Below are 14,779 nucleotides of genomic sequence, written 5' to 3'. Positions count from 1 at the left end.
AAAATTGTACCAATCCTTGCTGCTCTTTACGCTCAATATAGGCACCACATGCCTTTAATTCTGCTGATTCTGTAAGAGCCAATTGATCCCAAAGATCTGTCATAGCAGAATAAAACTCTTGAATACTCATATTCTTCTGATGAAGAGCTCGTATGTCATTCTCTAATTGTTACTGTTTTGCAAATTTTGATTACATAATAACCTTTGCAGATGATCCCAAACCTCTTTTGCTGTCTCATACTTCACCAACTGCGTACCTATCGAATGCTCAACAGAATTGTTGATCCAAGTAATGATCTTTGCATTATTTGCTTCCCATGTATCTATCAAAACAACATCCCCCTTCTCAATATTCTTAGGTATTATATAAGTTCCACTAACATACCCCCACATCTTCTTACCCTTAAGAAAATTTCGCATTACATAGCTCCAATACGAATAGTTCTTCCCATCTAACCTCACACTCATAGACTGAAGCGAATCATCTCTTTCAGTAGCCATAGTTAACAATCACAGAGAACCAGAATGCAAAAGCAGCGGAAAACAAAATACCAAATTGCAGAAACTGAACAGAGATTGCAGAAACTAAACAAATATCTTCTCATAATTATACGATTACTCCAAAACATAAAACAAATTTGCAGAAACTGAACACAAATATCAAATTGCAAAAGCTTAAGGGTAGACAAAATACCAAAATAATTGTAGAAACTGATGAAATATCCAAATTTTTGCAGAAGCGGAAGACAAAATCTCACTCCAAAATTTTTTGGATCCGCGAACTTGTGTTTGGGATTAAACCTCGTTTTATAAAACCAGCTCTGATACCATGTTAAATTAATTGAGATCAAATAGAAAAAGGAGGCTAGAATTCTGAATAATATGTATATTCTGAATGCTTAGTCTTAACCTAAATACAAATAAAGTTTATATAGGTCAAACTGAAAGTACTATTCTACCCTTAATAAATAAGACTACATAAATATTATTTAAAGATACTACTTGAAAATCAACTACCTTACTTCATTGTTGAGAAACAGTATGACAAGAGATATTACCCTACATTTCTTCAGCTTATCTACAACTACTTTGAACATCGCTACGTGCCTGCAGTGGAGGCAAAACCTCATCCAAGGGAAGTAAAACATTTCACTGATTTGGTAAGGTGTTCTATGTTGATTGAGCCTAGTCCTCGCAACCTTGATTTTCCTATTGAACTCAAATATAATGCAACCACGCTCCTTAAGGCAGGAGTTAAGTTTGTAGTTGTTGATAATAACCATCTGCTTGACATAAGATTTGATAATGGGGTGATGAAAATACCACGCTTGGTCACTGGAAACATTTTCGAATGTACAATTCGAAATATTATATGGCCTTGGAGCAGTTCCATTACTATCCAAATGCAACTCACATATGCGATCACTTGTCAAGACTGAAGAAGATGTGGATTTGCTTGTTGAAGAGGGAGTATTGTCAGCTGGCTAGAGGACAACGCTATGGTAGCAGATTTGATTAACCAACTTTGTGGAGGATTTGGACAAATTTACACTCGCCATCGTCATGTCCGTGAAGGATTAAATGCTTTTTATGAAGAATTTACAAGGACTAATTAACACGACCATAGAAGAGTAGTAACCTGGAAAGTAGAAACTTATTGAAGAAAAAATGAATGATATAGGCAGCCATGTTAGAGGTCTTAAGGAATGCAGAAATGCTGAGCATTTTCCTCTTCATCACATAAACATGTATTTAGGGCAACGAACAGGAATGTTCAACTTCCATGAAGCCCTCGGGTCCGCAGTTATTAGCAGAACCAAAAACCAACAGCGTTAAACTAATTAATTGAATTTTTATCGATGTAACTATGAGATTAATATTTTATCAATAATGATGATGATGAGATCAATAGTGTAAAAGAAAAATCCAACTGCTTTTAGCAGAATATAACACTGCATTAGGCTGACAAAAACTACTCGGAAAACAATCCTGCTACTACAGTAGCTTTAAACCTCCTGCTTCGAGCCTATAGAAGCAACTCTATTGAAATACACATCAATTATGTAGACCATATGGGAAACCATAACCAGATACTGACTGTAGAAATAAAACTAGATCAGCTGCTTTGGACCTAGAAGTGACATTATTGAACATACAGCCTGTATCAAAGTGAGGATCAGCAGGACAGCTGCAGCAACAGTTCCGGTACCTCTCCAAAGATTGCTGAAATATACAAGTTTCAAGGTTGCCTTTCTATGGTTGCACCTGTTCTCATAGTAGGCGTTCAAATCAACACAAAGATCATGATAACAAGTGAAAAACTCACTAATTTGCTCGCAAAGCCGGTTAATCAAATCTGCAACCATGGCATTGTTTCCTAGCCAGTTATCAATCACCCCCACTTTAACCAGCAAATCCACATCTTCTTCGGTGTTGATAAGATGGTCCATTAACATAAAGTAATTGCATATGTAAGTGCTATATGGGTAGTGGCACTGCTCATATGCCATGAGGTTTCGTGTCACATATTCGAAGCTCTGATTTACTTCAAAGCGTGGCATTTTCAACACTCCGTTGACAAAATTTATGTCGAGTACACAACTGTTTTCAGTTGCCTCAAACTTCAATCCTGCTCTATGAAGCATGGTTGCACTGTATTTCAGTTTGATGGTACAAGGACGACGAGGTAATGTCTCCAGGGACTCGTTCAACATAACATATCTCAGAAAATCAGTGAAATGCTTTATCCCTACTGAGTTGACTTTTGGTCTCTCTGAAATCCTGTAGTAATGTCCAAAGTAGAAGGCTACAAGCTCAGGAAAAGTAAGGCTAGCTTGTGTTTCAGGGTCTGAATAGGTTTTCTCGTATATTTTCTCCAGAATGAAATAAGGTAGCTGATTTTCAAGTAGTATCAAGTCCACTTGTAAACCAAACACCATCCGAGGCTCAGGTAATATAGGAACTTCTTCACAGAAAAGGTTAAAGAACTGCAACAAGAATTCAATGACGAAGACAGCATCCAACAGAATCATCTTTACAAAATCATCACTGCTACGATTGAAGTTATAACAGCCTCGAATTTCCATTTCATTCTTCTGAACTATGGTCACAAGATCGTCCAATGTCACCTTCTTCCCATCCATGAATTCTGCTAAATATCTCAATTTCTGCTTCTCCATTGACACCAGTTCCTCGTGGCCACAGTGAGCAGGGCCTAGTGAAACTACTTGTGGAGTGTAGGCTTTCGGTTCTATGCTTCGAAGTGAGCGGGGTACCTCGTAGATACAGTGCTCGGGACATTTTCCAGGTTTGAATCTTGCTATCCCATCTGCTAGATCTTTCAGAACATTTGAAGCACTTGCCGCTTCAATCTCCTTTCCCGTGTTTGAAGCACTTGCCTTATCAATCCTGTCTTCATTATTTGAACGTGTTGCCATGCCAATATCCTTATTTGAAGCACTTGGGGAATTAATATCGTTTTCCATTTGTCAACAGATTTTTGTCCTGGAGAGACAGCCAATTGAATCACTGGCGATAAAAATATATCTCCAAATCAAGTGTACCATGGTTGCTACAATCTTACATTCATTTCAATTCACATCTAAAACGATTTAGTTTTGCTTTCCAGCCACTCTTAACAAGTTTTAAGACTAGATCATACAAATCAAAACAAAACAACTGTACAAGAAACTATTTTCAAGGAAAAATCATGTAGTTGATTGAAAAATACAGAGCAAATCATGGGAGATTACATGTGTATTATGGCTATTGTTGATTTCCCATCATCCTGATCCGTAGATTATATAGGTGTGTCATGTAGAATATTTTTTTAACATTATCTATGATATGATCTCGTTCATGTGGATCCGTAATTTTATCATTGTTTTGATTCAGCTCTAGCAATTTATTTGTTCAATTTGTTCTGTGTTTAGTTTTTCGTTTTAAAAAAATCATGAATGTTGAACCTCCACTGGCCTTAATTAACCCAAATGGAGATGTGGGATTAAGTTATGTCATGGGAAGTAAGAATTCTGCTTCAAGATTGTCAATTGAATGTTTTAAGAAAAAAAATGTGAATTCTCTTTTTTATCATGTAATGATCTATCTGGGTATTTCATTGATTTATTATTATTATTGGTTGCATTGAAGATGAGGCAGAATTCATGAGAACTAAGAACATCATCATATACTAAATTCTTTTATTCTTTTTTTATATATATATATATATACACTATTGTTTTTTGGTCCTCCAGCTTTAGCTTTCAATTTGTTTTTCTAAGGAGTCATAACCTAATTTTGTAAAATTTAACAACAAGAAAACCTAAAAAAATATAAGAAATTCTGGACAAAACAGATTAAAACACACCCAAGTGCATAAAACCACGAAAACATAACTTATAAGGCCTAAATTGAAAGGAACAAAAGTTAAGGAAACAAACTATATAATTGATTGTCATCAATTAACAGCAAAAAAACCTAACAAAATATAAGAAAATCTGGGCAAAACATATTAAAACACTCCCAAGCGAATAAAACCACGAAAACAACTCTTCCTAGCTAAAGACCATCTTGTTTTAGTGTTGTTCTGCAAAAAGCCAAAACTGTTTTCTGCCAAGTATAGAACCATTTTGGAATATTTATTGCTGAAGCAATGCAATTGCCTTTTCCGAAGGAAAGTTGTGTTCTGGGATATTTCTACGTACACAATTCCTTCGGAAGTAGCATATCCTACACAGCGTATCGTGATCTTACGAGAGAATCTTAATCTTTAATTATAATGGAACTATTAACCTCGCAGGGTAGGGGAGATCAGCCAAGTAATTGAGAACTCATGAGGGAGGGTTAAAGCCTAAAAGACGAACTTCATTTATCATTAAGAAGTAAGAACCGCTAAATTAAGGCTTAATTGAAAACTTTAAACATTTCATCTGTATTAGACCAAATATAGTGAAACAAAGAAAGAAAAAAGAACACTAAAAGTAGCTCTTGCGCAAAGAACCTGAGTGCCTTTACCTGAGGAAAGCAATTGTTTTGTTGTAAGCAGCACACAGCTCCTTCCCTGGATATTGCTATACTGATCATCTGTTGAATGCAGCCTCCCTCTCTCACTCTCTCTGTCTCACTGATATGTATATACGAGAAGTACTCCTCTCTCTCTACTTGTCATCATTTCTCTCTCTAGAAAATCTCCTATCCAAAGATTTTTACTTTCAAGTTTTATTCCGTTATGTTTTTTGTTTTGCCCTCCTTCACCCCTTCACAAAACCCTACCTTTTAACCATCATCCTCAACACGCTCTTCGACAAATCAACAACCCAAACCCTACCTCTCTCATATCTGTTTACCTTGAAAGATTCCCTTCCTACTGGAGGTCGTTTGATCTGAAAAAGCTACGGGGCTGGTCTGATCCTATGCCCGTAAAAACCTTTTTCTTTTTTGTTCTGTACTATATTTTGCTTTGGCTAATAGTTCTATTAGTTTTATCATGTCTTTTTAATATACTTTCTATAATTATTCAAAAAATAATAATTACATTGACTTAAGAAATACATTTTTTTTTCTTTTAAAATCTAAATCTTTCTAACTTCTACAAATATTGATTTTAATTATTATATAATTAAATAAAAAATATTTTAAAGTTAATCGACAACAGCATCATGCAGGCGAAAAAGCAACCGTGGCTTAGATCAAGGACAAAGTATTTGATAAACAAAGGTAAAGTCGTCTGAATCCTCCGATGTGACAGCCTTTTCATTCCCCTCTTCTATTCTATACACCACAAAGAAACGACAGTGAGTGTGGTGGGGAAGGGACTTTGGACGTTTGTTAACTATGATAATCAAATGGCCCGACAGCTCGTCCTTCTGACCACATATTTCACCGCGCTTTGCTGCGGGTAAACTTTTTTTCAAAATAATAATAAAAATAAATAGGTTTTTACTATGTGTTTTATTACCAAAAATATTCTAAATGCAAATTGAAAAGCTTCACTGTATATCTAATTAAAAATTATTTATAAAAATAAATATAAAAAATATTAACGATAAAAAAAAAATTAACTGGAAAAAAACTTGTATGTTTGGGCTTGATTTTAATTTTATTTTTATTTTTTAAGGGTTGGGTATCAATTTTTTTAAAAAAAATATATATGAGCGACATGTCGCCTATTGAGGCAAACAATATGTCATATACGAGTTCAAGCTCCAACTATCATTGTGGTGACTGAAAAATTAAAATAATATTTTTTTTCTCAAAAAACCCAATTTTCAAGCTCTTTGAACCCAAAATATCTCATCAACATCATTGGAATGCCTATAAACTAATTCATCAACCCAAAACACCTCAAAAAAATCCAAAATCTCAAAATCTAACCGAGAAATCTAACCGAGTTAGATTTTGTTTTATCAACTTAGATTTGTTTTTCAAGCAATATTGGGACTTTAAACAACCACTATAAAATCTCTCTCACATGATAGAAACTAAAGACACTAAGAAAAATCATTTTAAAGGTAAAAATAATGTGAATAATAACTTTTTCTTTCTCTCTCTTTAACTAAGAATGAAAAATAATATAAATTAACTTTTATATTAAAATTAAATTTATGATTTGAAGATACTTAAAAGGTATAAATTATATTATTTTTAAAGATTAAGAACTTAAGTGTATTCTTTGCAAAAACCCTAGCACGCTACCTATTTTTGATGCATTATTCATTTCAGCTTCTTTTCTTTACATTCTATAATTTCTTAAGAAATCAAAAGCAATTAATTTTTAGGTAGGATAAAATCACATAAAATTAAAATTTAAGAATGAAAAAATAAAAATAAGAAATGAACAATGATTTCACAGGCGCATGTGATTTTGTGAAAATTATTTTTATGCATCTATTTCTTTTAATATTTTCAATAATTTTTACTAATACCATCATCTTATTTCATTTTATTTTATTTTATTCACTGGACCGCTCTCCTACACCCTCTAAAATAATTTTATTTTGTGCTACTTTCCGCGGAAGACCGAAAGCCGAATTCAGTTATTAGTCATTCGAATTACAAAAGGAAATTGGTGAATCTTTCGAAATGTTGGTGGGTGGTGGGGGTCCAAGCTGAAAAGTGCACTCGGCTAACTCCAAGAGGACATCAATGATCTTGATCTATAGTTACATTCAAGGGTCAGTTCTCATTTATTTAAAGAAAACTATTTCCTGGGGGCATTTTATTCTGCATCATGGATTGTACTTTTCCTTATAAAACTATCTGGATTTTAATATTTTTTATTATATTTTTATGCATAGTTTTGAAATCCAGTCCGGCCCAACGAGTCGACCCGAAACTGGAACCGGGCCAGGTTGAAGAAAAAATAGAAGAAGCAAAAACCCGATATGATCCGGTCAAAAATTAAGTTGTAACTCGTTGACTTTTATTTTGTTTTTTTTACTAAAATGATATCATTTTGATTTTAAAAAAAGAATTGACCCAGACGTTCCGGTAACCCGGTCGAAACTCAGAACACGGGTCTTGAATCGAGCCGGGTCTCAAAACTATGCTTTTGCGTGCTGTTTTGAGTGTTTGTGTTTTGTGAGTCTATGGTTTATTTTCTTTGGATGATCTTGGGGGGATGGAGGTTTTGATTAGGTTTGTTGGAGGTCAATTTAATGAGATTTGATTTTAATTTATATCATAAATAAAAAATTAAAAAATAAATATCAAACACATAAATAAAAAAAATTGCATGGCCTGTCTTATTTTCACAAGAAAAATACTATTTAATCCACATATTCTCTATTCACTTCTTGTCTGGTCTCTTTGATTTTAGAATTTTTAGTTTTTGCATAAAATTTTATTTTATTTATATTTTAGTTTTTATATTTGAGAAATGAAAGACCATGTTTTAACTGGTTTCTATCCTGAAGAAATAATATTGTTTTCTGTTTTGTCTTGTATAACATTATTAAATATAATTTTATCTTTGTCTTTTCTATTATATTATTTTTTCTGTTTTTTTTATTCAGAAAAATAATTAAATGTTACCTAACTTATTGGTATTTGTTTCATCCAAGAGATCATAGGTTTAATTATCCAAAAATATTAAAAGTTTAACTTAGTTTACATCTCATGTAAAAGACGGTCTAATTGATCCCTTAATTTTGTTATCAGCTAGTAAACAAAAAAATGGCAGTGCAAAATTAACTCCAACGGCAACGAGCTTTTTAACTGGAAAAAAAAAAGAAAAAGAAAAAGAAAAAGAAAAATAATTAGCCAGCCACATACGTGTCTTCTCATTTGACCAGGACTAGAGTCCACAGAGGATTTAAAAGGCCTCGTCCCAATACCCAGCGACTTGTATGGGCCTACATGGGCTAAAAAGAAGAGAAATCAATAATTATTAGGCCTACAAATCAGACCCCTTATCAATGACCGCAAAGAAATGAGTTCGAGCCTTCAAGGTGGGGTCCCAGTCACTCAGCGGAAAGAAAGAAATGGAGAATGGCTGCGGTGGCGGCATCGAGACCCAGTGGTGGTGGTGGTGGGCAATGGCAAGCATGGCCAAGTTTGGGTGGGGCATTTCAGCATATAAAAGAGGCTTCGCTGGCGACTCTCGTCTCATGCCCTTAAAAGCGTTCGCCGTTGCCTCCCTCTTTGTGGGTTCCGCCGCTTCTGCTTCCATTGCTTCCCTTCAAGCGTCTGGCATCCACAAGGTACAAGATCTTATAGAATTGGGAGCAAATATAAGGACTGGGCTTGGGGTTCCTCCAAGAGTAACAAAAGAGTAAGTTGCTTGCTCTCTTTCATCATCTGTATGCTTTTTTTTAGAGTCCCAAAAAATTACATTTGTACAACCATTGATTGTTGTTTATCATTTTTTTTTTGTTAGAAAAGCTGATGATCGATGAAAAGGGGCATCAAGAATTTTGCAGATGTGTGCAGTTTCGTGTCCTATGTTTTGTAATGCTAGAATGCAAGCTGTAGATGTCAACAATATGATGTACTTCACAATACTTCTTTTGTAATAAGATTTTTTCTTTTGATTATTGTTTGAGAGAGTACCTTTTTCTATAATCATTGCCTAATGAAGTTAAAATTCTGTTTTGGTTAACTTGCTTCCAAGAGTCAATTAGCATGGAAATTTGATGTTCTTGGTCTTGCTTGATCAAATGCTTAACAGACACATTGAACAGACCCTCTGGGACTCAATTATAGTGGTTGATAAAGAACGTGCTGAGCAGAAGTTAAAGAACTCGTTTATTGCGAAGGTAATGTTTGTGCAGACTGTTTAGCAAACGAGGGAGGTAGCATGGCCTGGGATCTTCTTCGGATTCTTAAAATTTCTGTAACTTGGGAGATCCAACTGAGGAAAAAGATTTGTTTAGTGGCAGAATTGAGGCTAATTATATAGTTGAAGGGATTTTTTGATGCTTGCAATATAAATATACATCTGTGTGTGTGATGGAGATAGCCCTGTAAAAGTTGCGGATAAAGAAGTCGAAGAAGCTATAGTTTCCATCATTCTTGAAAACTTCCCTTCCCATGCAGTTTTTGGCGAAGATACCAAGTGGAATTCTAAAGATATCATCATCCATGACACCAAGCTTCCAGACTTTGTTAGGGTTGTGGATCCTATTGATGTAACATACAGCTTTTACTTGGAAAAGGTGCAAGTTTGGAACCCTTTGCTCTTCTTTACAAGGGGAAGCCTATTCTTGGCATTATGATCAACCTCTTACGAAAGATTGATGGATGGGTGTAACAGGGAGCATAGCAACGAAGAATGGCGAACCACTGTTGGCCACTGCCTGTCAGGATTTGGTTCATGCACGTGTTCATGTAAAATCCAGGCATTACAGTGATGAAGTTGGGTTTGCTTGTGACGGAATTGTGCGGGGTATCATGATCATGCAACGTCATTATTTGGCTCTCGCAAAAGAAAAAGGTTCCATGTTGCAAGTATTGGTTCATTCAGATCCCGGCGACTCAATGAGATCGCACTGGCGAACATCTGTTGTGTTCAATCCACGTTTGTTTCCTTGGTGAACGAGGATAGACTATAACTTGAGCACCTGCTCTAGACAAGTGATTAAAAACACAATGTTAATCACCAACAAAATTGTTTAATTCAATGACCAATCAATAACATTTCAGGATCTTTGCTTTCTCAGTGAACAAAAAATTTATCAGCTCAGAAGGACAAAACTGTAGCTCTCAAGAAAACTAAGGATCAATCTCACGAGAACGTATACAAATTATTCATATCTATTGACGAGAGTTAGTAACCCCAGCTCCAGATCAAATTGGTACAAAAAGAAACCATATCTAAGCTATGGAACGCTTGTGTACATGTTTTACGCAACCACTGGCGCAGGCATATAAGACTCCAGAATCAACTGTGATCGTGAAGGTTGCATGGTCTCGACAATTAAGTATGTATACTTCCACTGCTTGTCCACTTTGTCTTTGAACATCTCAGCAGAAACCTTCCCAGCACCATGCGGCCCACGAATATAGAAATTAATCTACATTCAATGAGGCAACGAGTAAGCAGATACCAAGTTACACAGAAAATCAAAATTATCCTCAATTTCTTTGTTCTTATGAAAATTTTTCACTTTATTTCTTCTTAAAGTGGAAGGAGGTTCTGGAGATAATTCAGGAATGTTATTCACAATCCTGGAACCTTTTGCATTTCTTGGATGCACAAGACAAATTTCATATGGTTATTATAAATTATGTTGCTTCACAGTTTACCTGGACATGCTCCACACCATCTTCATCAGTAAAGATCCTATTGGGAATTCGTTGGCGAGCAGCACGATTTCTACTTTCCTGACCATAACCTGTAATAGGGGATCCAATCCTCACCCTGACCTGATTTTCAAAGAAAATATAATCCAAAGTAAATGACAAAATTGCAAATCAACATATGTAAAGAATACCACCAATATGATGCAGCTTTCAAATTTTGAAACAGCCTGCAATCATGGTCTTTTATAGTACAAGAACATAGATGGCAAAGTTTAGTTGCCAGTGAGAACCCTTTTGACCATTTACTACCAGATCTTTCTGAATTTTATCTATAGTATTTAAAACCTCCCTCACAACTTTGTGATTACATTTTGAAAGAATTTGTTTTCTTTATATTAGTTTTGCCAATATACTGTACCCAACTACTTGAAGTTAAGCACCCACTGCCATTCTTATTTTCAGATGACAGTTGATAATAACCGTGTGATTTATTGTTACTGCATAATCAGTCACACCAGTTACATACTCGGGGTGTTTCCACAAAGGGCAACCTCAAATGACTGCTCCATTGTAAGATAAAGTCTCCTTTTCAGGTCCACTGAACATCATGATAATAAATAGAAGAGGAACAAGTGCTTTAAAAATTGTGCGGCCAGACAAAGAATATCAATTTTCACAAACCTGACTGTCATCTTGAATCCTTTTCAGAGCCTTGTTAAAAATCTTGTATCTATCACAGGTCATGGCTCAAATCAGAGTGGAATCAGGAAAAGAAGGCAAAACCTCAAATAATGTATTTTTAACCATGTTTGTATAATTTAATAAGAAAAATCAACTCTTACTCTTTTGGTTCAAATATCAGCTCCTTGAAAACAGCATAAGCTGCAGCAGCAGCAACACCAAGTCCTGCAAGAATTATAATGCTGTAGGAAGCACCCTCTGTAAACATCACAGGCTTCTCTGGGATATTGTATGTTGGAGCATCAAAAGGATCCTCGACAGTAGATAAGTCTTTTCTGGTCTGTCCAGAGTGGCAGAGCACAATTAATAGTTTAAGAGCACAAGTTTTCAGGGAAGAAAAAATACTTCGTGCGGAGAACACAAAGTGAAACCAATATGTAAAGCAAAAAGGTAAAACAAAAACATATGTGGTCAGGATGGTTCAGAGGCCGCTATGTTGGGAGTACATAAACACAGAAGAAATTTAAAAATTCCCTCTTGAAAGAAACAATTTGTTTCAACAATGAAGTATGGAGCAAACATATATTTCCTATATAAAAATCTAGAACCACCCAGATAGTGATAGTATCCTTATAATAGAAATATACTCCATTTTTATCATTTTATGGATAAAAAGGTTGACTGCATAGAAACACAAGATTCATTCAAGTGTTCTACTTAAACTGTAATCAGAGTAATCTAAATAGCATGCGGATAAAACATAAACACGTAAGTTCAAGAACTTTGATTTGAATTCAAACCTCAGATTGATTTCGTGTCTCTTTCTTCGAAGCTTTCGATGCAAAGGATCTAGCAACACAAATATTAATGGTGCTTCCTCCATGGTTTTCCATGATTTGAAAGGGTGACCTAAGGCTAACCAGGCATTCTCTGTTAGATTTACCTCCATACATAGCAGGGATACCTGCCAAATATCACTGTCAAGAATTAATTTGCAAAAAGAGAGAAATCAATAACCAAAACAATTTGCTCCAGAACCGGAGGATATGCATGTCTGACACTAAATGTCAGTAAACTTGCAGCACTTTGTGTGGCTCCAAATACTTTATTATATTATATGAATTGTATGGCTACAACTCCTCTCCTGCATTGACTTTAGTTACACTATCTAAAACTGTTAAGTTTTCAATTATTTCTTGCAGGTCCTAGCATTAAAGTGATCGATCCTACTATAGTTTCTTTATGATCTTTTACCTAAACTCCCAATGAGACATCCAAGGATTCAATAAAATCAGCTCATTGTCATGTTCTTTCTTTGCTAGACCCTTTATCAAAAAGGCTATTAGATCTCCATTACAACAGCTCGAAATATGAGATTTAGTCAGTAAACATGCAAACTACAACTTGTGGTGAAACATTCATAGGGATAGACTAGATCAACTACTGATTCAGGAGGGCATCCTGAAACTTCCTTTTATGCCAAAATAAAAAATCTGGAGGAGCGGATGAGGGTCACTGGCTCCATATCAGAAAATGAGACCAGCCAATAAAAATGATTCGTATAAGATCTTTAATCCTAGCATAATTCTCTTGCAAGCAAACAAAAAATGACTTCCAGGATGAGCAATAATGCAGTAAGCAAATAAGAACTCCCCAGATTACTATAGTCCAAGGGCACCGCTCTCAATAAAGAGAATGGCTTTTACTGAAACTTTTGCCAAAGAGGCAGACGAACAACTCTCAGCAACAAGAGAGAAGACTATATCAGATTTGGGCATATGAGACTTACACGAGCATAATGATTCAATAAAGTGGAGCATAACAATCACTAACCATTACCCCGAAGTATGTCCTACAAAATAGAATGAAATAAAACAAAATCAGTCTGCAGTTACAAGCTGAGGGGAAATGAAAGTGAAAATACCTAACCACCTCACCTTAGTCAAATGGTTGGCATTGGAAGCAAAATGTCTCACATAATCTGACTTTGGCAGCTGAGTCAACATCAGAATGTAACTTAGATCAAATACCAATACATCACATTTAACTAATATGCTTGAAACAAACAGGATTTCAACTATGAAAAGAAAATTACCCAATTGTACCGTAAGTTTATGGTAAAAACAGTTACTTATTGACAGACATTTCCAGAAGCATTAAGGTAACAACAGGAGCCAACAAACAGAACAAGGGTAGTAATGACAAAGAGCAAATAACTGGTTGAATTAGTTGCTTCATTTAAAGCCAGGAAGGGGAAAGGAAGAGAAGTGATTTTTATAAGAAAAAAAAGGGTAACAGGAAAATTATAACTAGAAAGAGTATGACTGGGGATTCAATCTCGTTTCTGACAGGTGAATTTTTCTAATATCACTGAAACTAATCTTGCCTCCTCATTTTAGAAGGCCAGAACCTGGAGAAATCTACAACTCAAGGATGTCATTTGCATTACATTATATAGGCTAAGCGCCGAAAAGAAAGGTCAGCATATCTTAAATGAAGCTAAGACAAAATTTTCATTCGGGAGGTTAAATTCATTCATTGCAATACTTTGGCACAATGAGTTCAATAGGATCCACGTCTCGTTAATATACCTCAAAGTGGCAACACTTTGAGGCAACATGCATTACCATTACATTGACATTCAAGTTCTATTGCATTCAATATAAAACAAGTTTCTTCAAACAACCATAAAACACACGACGCACAAACTAAATTTGAACTCAAACCACAACAAAAGCTGTAAATAACCAACTTCAACTCCGAAGGCAAGTCGCAGTGTCTCAAAGTTACGAAGCTGAAACTAAAAAGGAAAAAAGACAAATATTTACCCTAGTGGCTGAATTACCAAGTGCACTTCTTTGTGCAGCCATGGATGTTGAAAAGGACGCCAAACCCACATCAGATACTCCCTTAACAATCCTTCTCTCCAAAAATAAAGGCAGCCCATTTTGAGATCTCAAAAAACCGCTGCATCTCCTAATATGTTGCATCTTCTAATACTACAATAAAAACCCCTACCTTTTCTATTTAGTAAAAAAAAAAAATCAAAACCTTAACACAAAAACCAACTCTTATAGCCTAAAAAAGGTTAAAAAACCCAAATAAAATAAGACCCAGATGCTGAAATTGAGAGATATTCAAGACCCAGAAATCATATACTTCGACCCTGTATTAAGATATCGAGAGAGAGAGAGAGAACCAAAAACCCAATGGCAAGCAATTTGGGGTTTTATTGCAGACACGTGCAAGAAGAAACCTCACGTGTAAGAAACCCAAGAAGGCAAGAACCCACTATTCTTTGGGCTCACTCCTCAAAACTTAGCCCGTATAACGAAAGCCCGAATTTGAACCGTATGGC

At 35.3% G+C, this 14,779-nt stretch overlaps 3 protein-coding genes across 5 annotated transcripts; 1 reads left to right on the top strand and 2 right to left on the bottom strand.

Annotated features, from left to right (window-relative positions):
- Positions 1 to 1,909: 1,909 nt before the first annotated feature.
- Positions 1,910 to 5,419, bottom strand: LOC133682045 (putative UPF0481 protein At3g02645). Its single transcript, XM_062105284.1, has 2 exons — positions 5,014 to 5,419; positions 1,910 to 3,504 (listed from the first exon to the last, which is right to left on the bottom strand). Exon 2 carries the CDS (start codon positions 3,483 to 3,485, stop codon positions 2,112 to 2,114), a length of 1,374 nt encoding a protein of 457 aa, XP_061961268.1. The 5' UTR covers positions 3,486 to 3,504; positions 5,014 to 5,419; the 3' UTR covers positions 1,910 to 2,111.
- A 2,986-nt stretch (positions 5,420 to 8,405) lies between these two features.
- On the top strand, positions 8,406 to 9,032 carry LOC133683087 (uncharacterized). 2 transcript variants are annotated; one of them, XM_062106602.1, is made up of 2 exons: positions 8,406 to 8,770; positions 8,881 to 9,032. In XM_062106602.1, exons 1-2 carry the CDS (start codon positions 8,481 to 8,483, stop codon positions 8,882 to 8,884), a joined length of 294 nt encoding a protein of 97 aa, XP_061962586.1. In that variant the 5' UTR covers positions 8,406 to 8,480; the 3' UTR covers positions 8,885 to 9,032. The 2 variants fall into 2 exon arrangements, with proteins under 2 accessions (XP_061962586.1, XP_061962587.1); XM_062106603.1 differs by having other exon boundaries at positions 8,409 to 8,770; positions 8,876 to 9,032.
- A 1,057-nt stretch (positions 9,033 to 10,089) lies between these two features.
- LOC133682368 (probable mitochondrial import inner membrane translocase subunit TIM21) lies at positions 10,090 to 14,649 on the bottom strand. Of its 2 annotated transcripts, none has more exons than XM_062105686.1 (8): positions 14,250 to 14,649; positions 13,359 to 13,415; positions 13,261 to 13,273; positions 12,222 to 12,385; positions 11,583 to 11,761; positions 11,422 to 11,470; positions 10,744 to 10,863; positions 10,090 to 10,511 (listed from the first exon to the last, which is right to left on the bottom strand). In XM_062105686.1, the coding sequence occupies exons 1-8, from the start codon at positions 14,409 to 14,411 to the stop codon at positions 10,341 to 10,343; spliced, it is 915 nt and encodes a 304-aa protein (XP_061961670.1). In that variant the 5' UTR covers positions 14,412 to 14,649; the 3' UTR covers positions 10,090 to 10,340. The 2 variants fall into 2 exon arrangements, with proteins under 2 accessions (XP_061961670.1, XP_061961669.1); XM_062105685.1 differs by having other exon boundaries at positions 13,255 to 13,273; positions 14,250 to 14,648.
- Positions 14,650 to 14,779: the final 130 nt, after the last annotated feature.

This window comes from Populus nigra, chromosome 2, assembly GCF_951802175.1.
Source record: "Populus nigra chromosome 2, ddPopNigr1.1, whole genome shotgun sequence".
In the NCBI taxonomy this organism is placed as follows: Eukaryota; Viridiplantae; Streptophyta; class Magnoliopsida; order Malpighiales; family Salicaceae; genus Populus; species Populus nigra.
The sequence above is the reverse complement of the archived record's forward strand: the minus strand, read 5'-3'. Positions and strand labels throughout refer to the sequence as shown.

What these genes read in the sequence shown, in the direction of transcription:
- LOC133682045 (XM_062105284.1), bottom strand. Translation starts at nt 3,485, where the DNA reads ATGGAAAACGATATTAATTCCCCAAGTGCTTCAAATAAGGATATTGGC.
- LOC133683087 (XM_062106603.1), top strand. Translation starts at nt 8,481, where the DNA reads ATGGAGAATGGCTGCGGTGGCGGCATCGAGACCCAGTGGTGGTGGTGG.
- LOC133682368 (XM_062105685.1), bottom strand. Translation starts at nt 14,411, where the DNA reads ATGCAACATATTAGGAGATGCAGCGGTTTTTTGAGATCTCAAAATGGG. An exon ending in AGACACGAAATCAATCTGAG is followed by an intron (nt 11,762 to 12,221) that starts GTTTGAATTCAA and finishes CACTCTGGACAG; the next exon opens with ACCAGAAAAGACTTATCTAC. An exon ending in CTGATATTTGAACCAAAAGA is followed by an intron (nt 11,471 to 11,582) that starts GTAAGAGTTGAT and finishes GACCTGTGATAG; the next exon opens with ATACAAGATTTTTAACAAGG.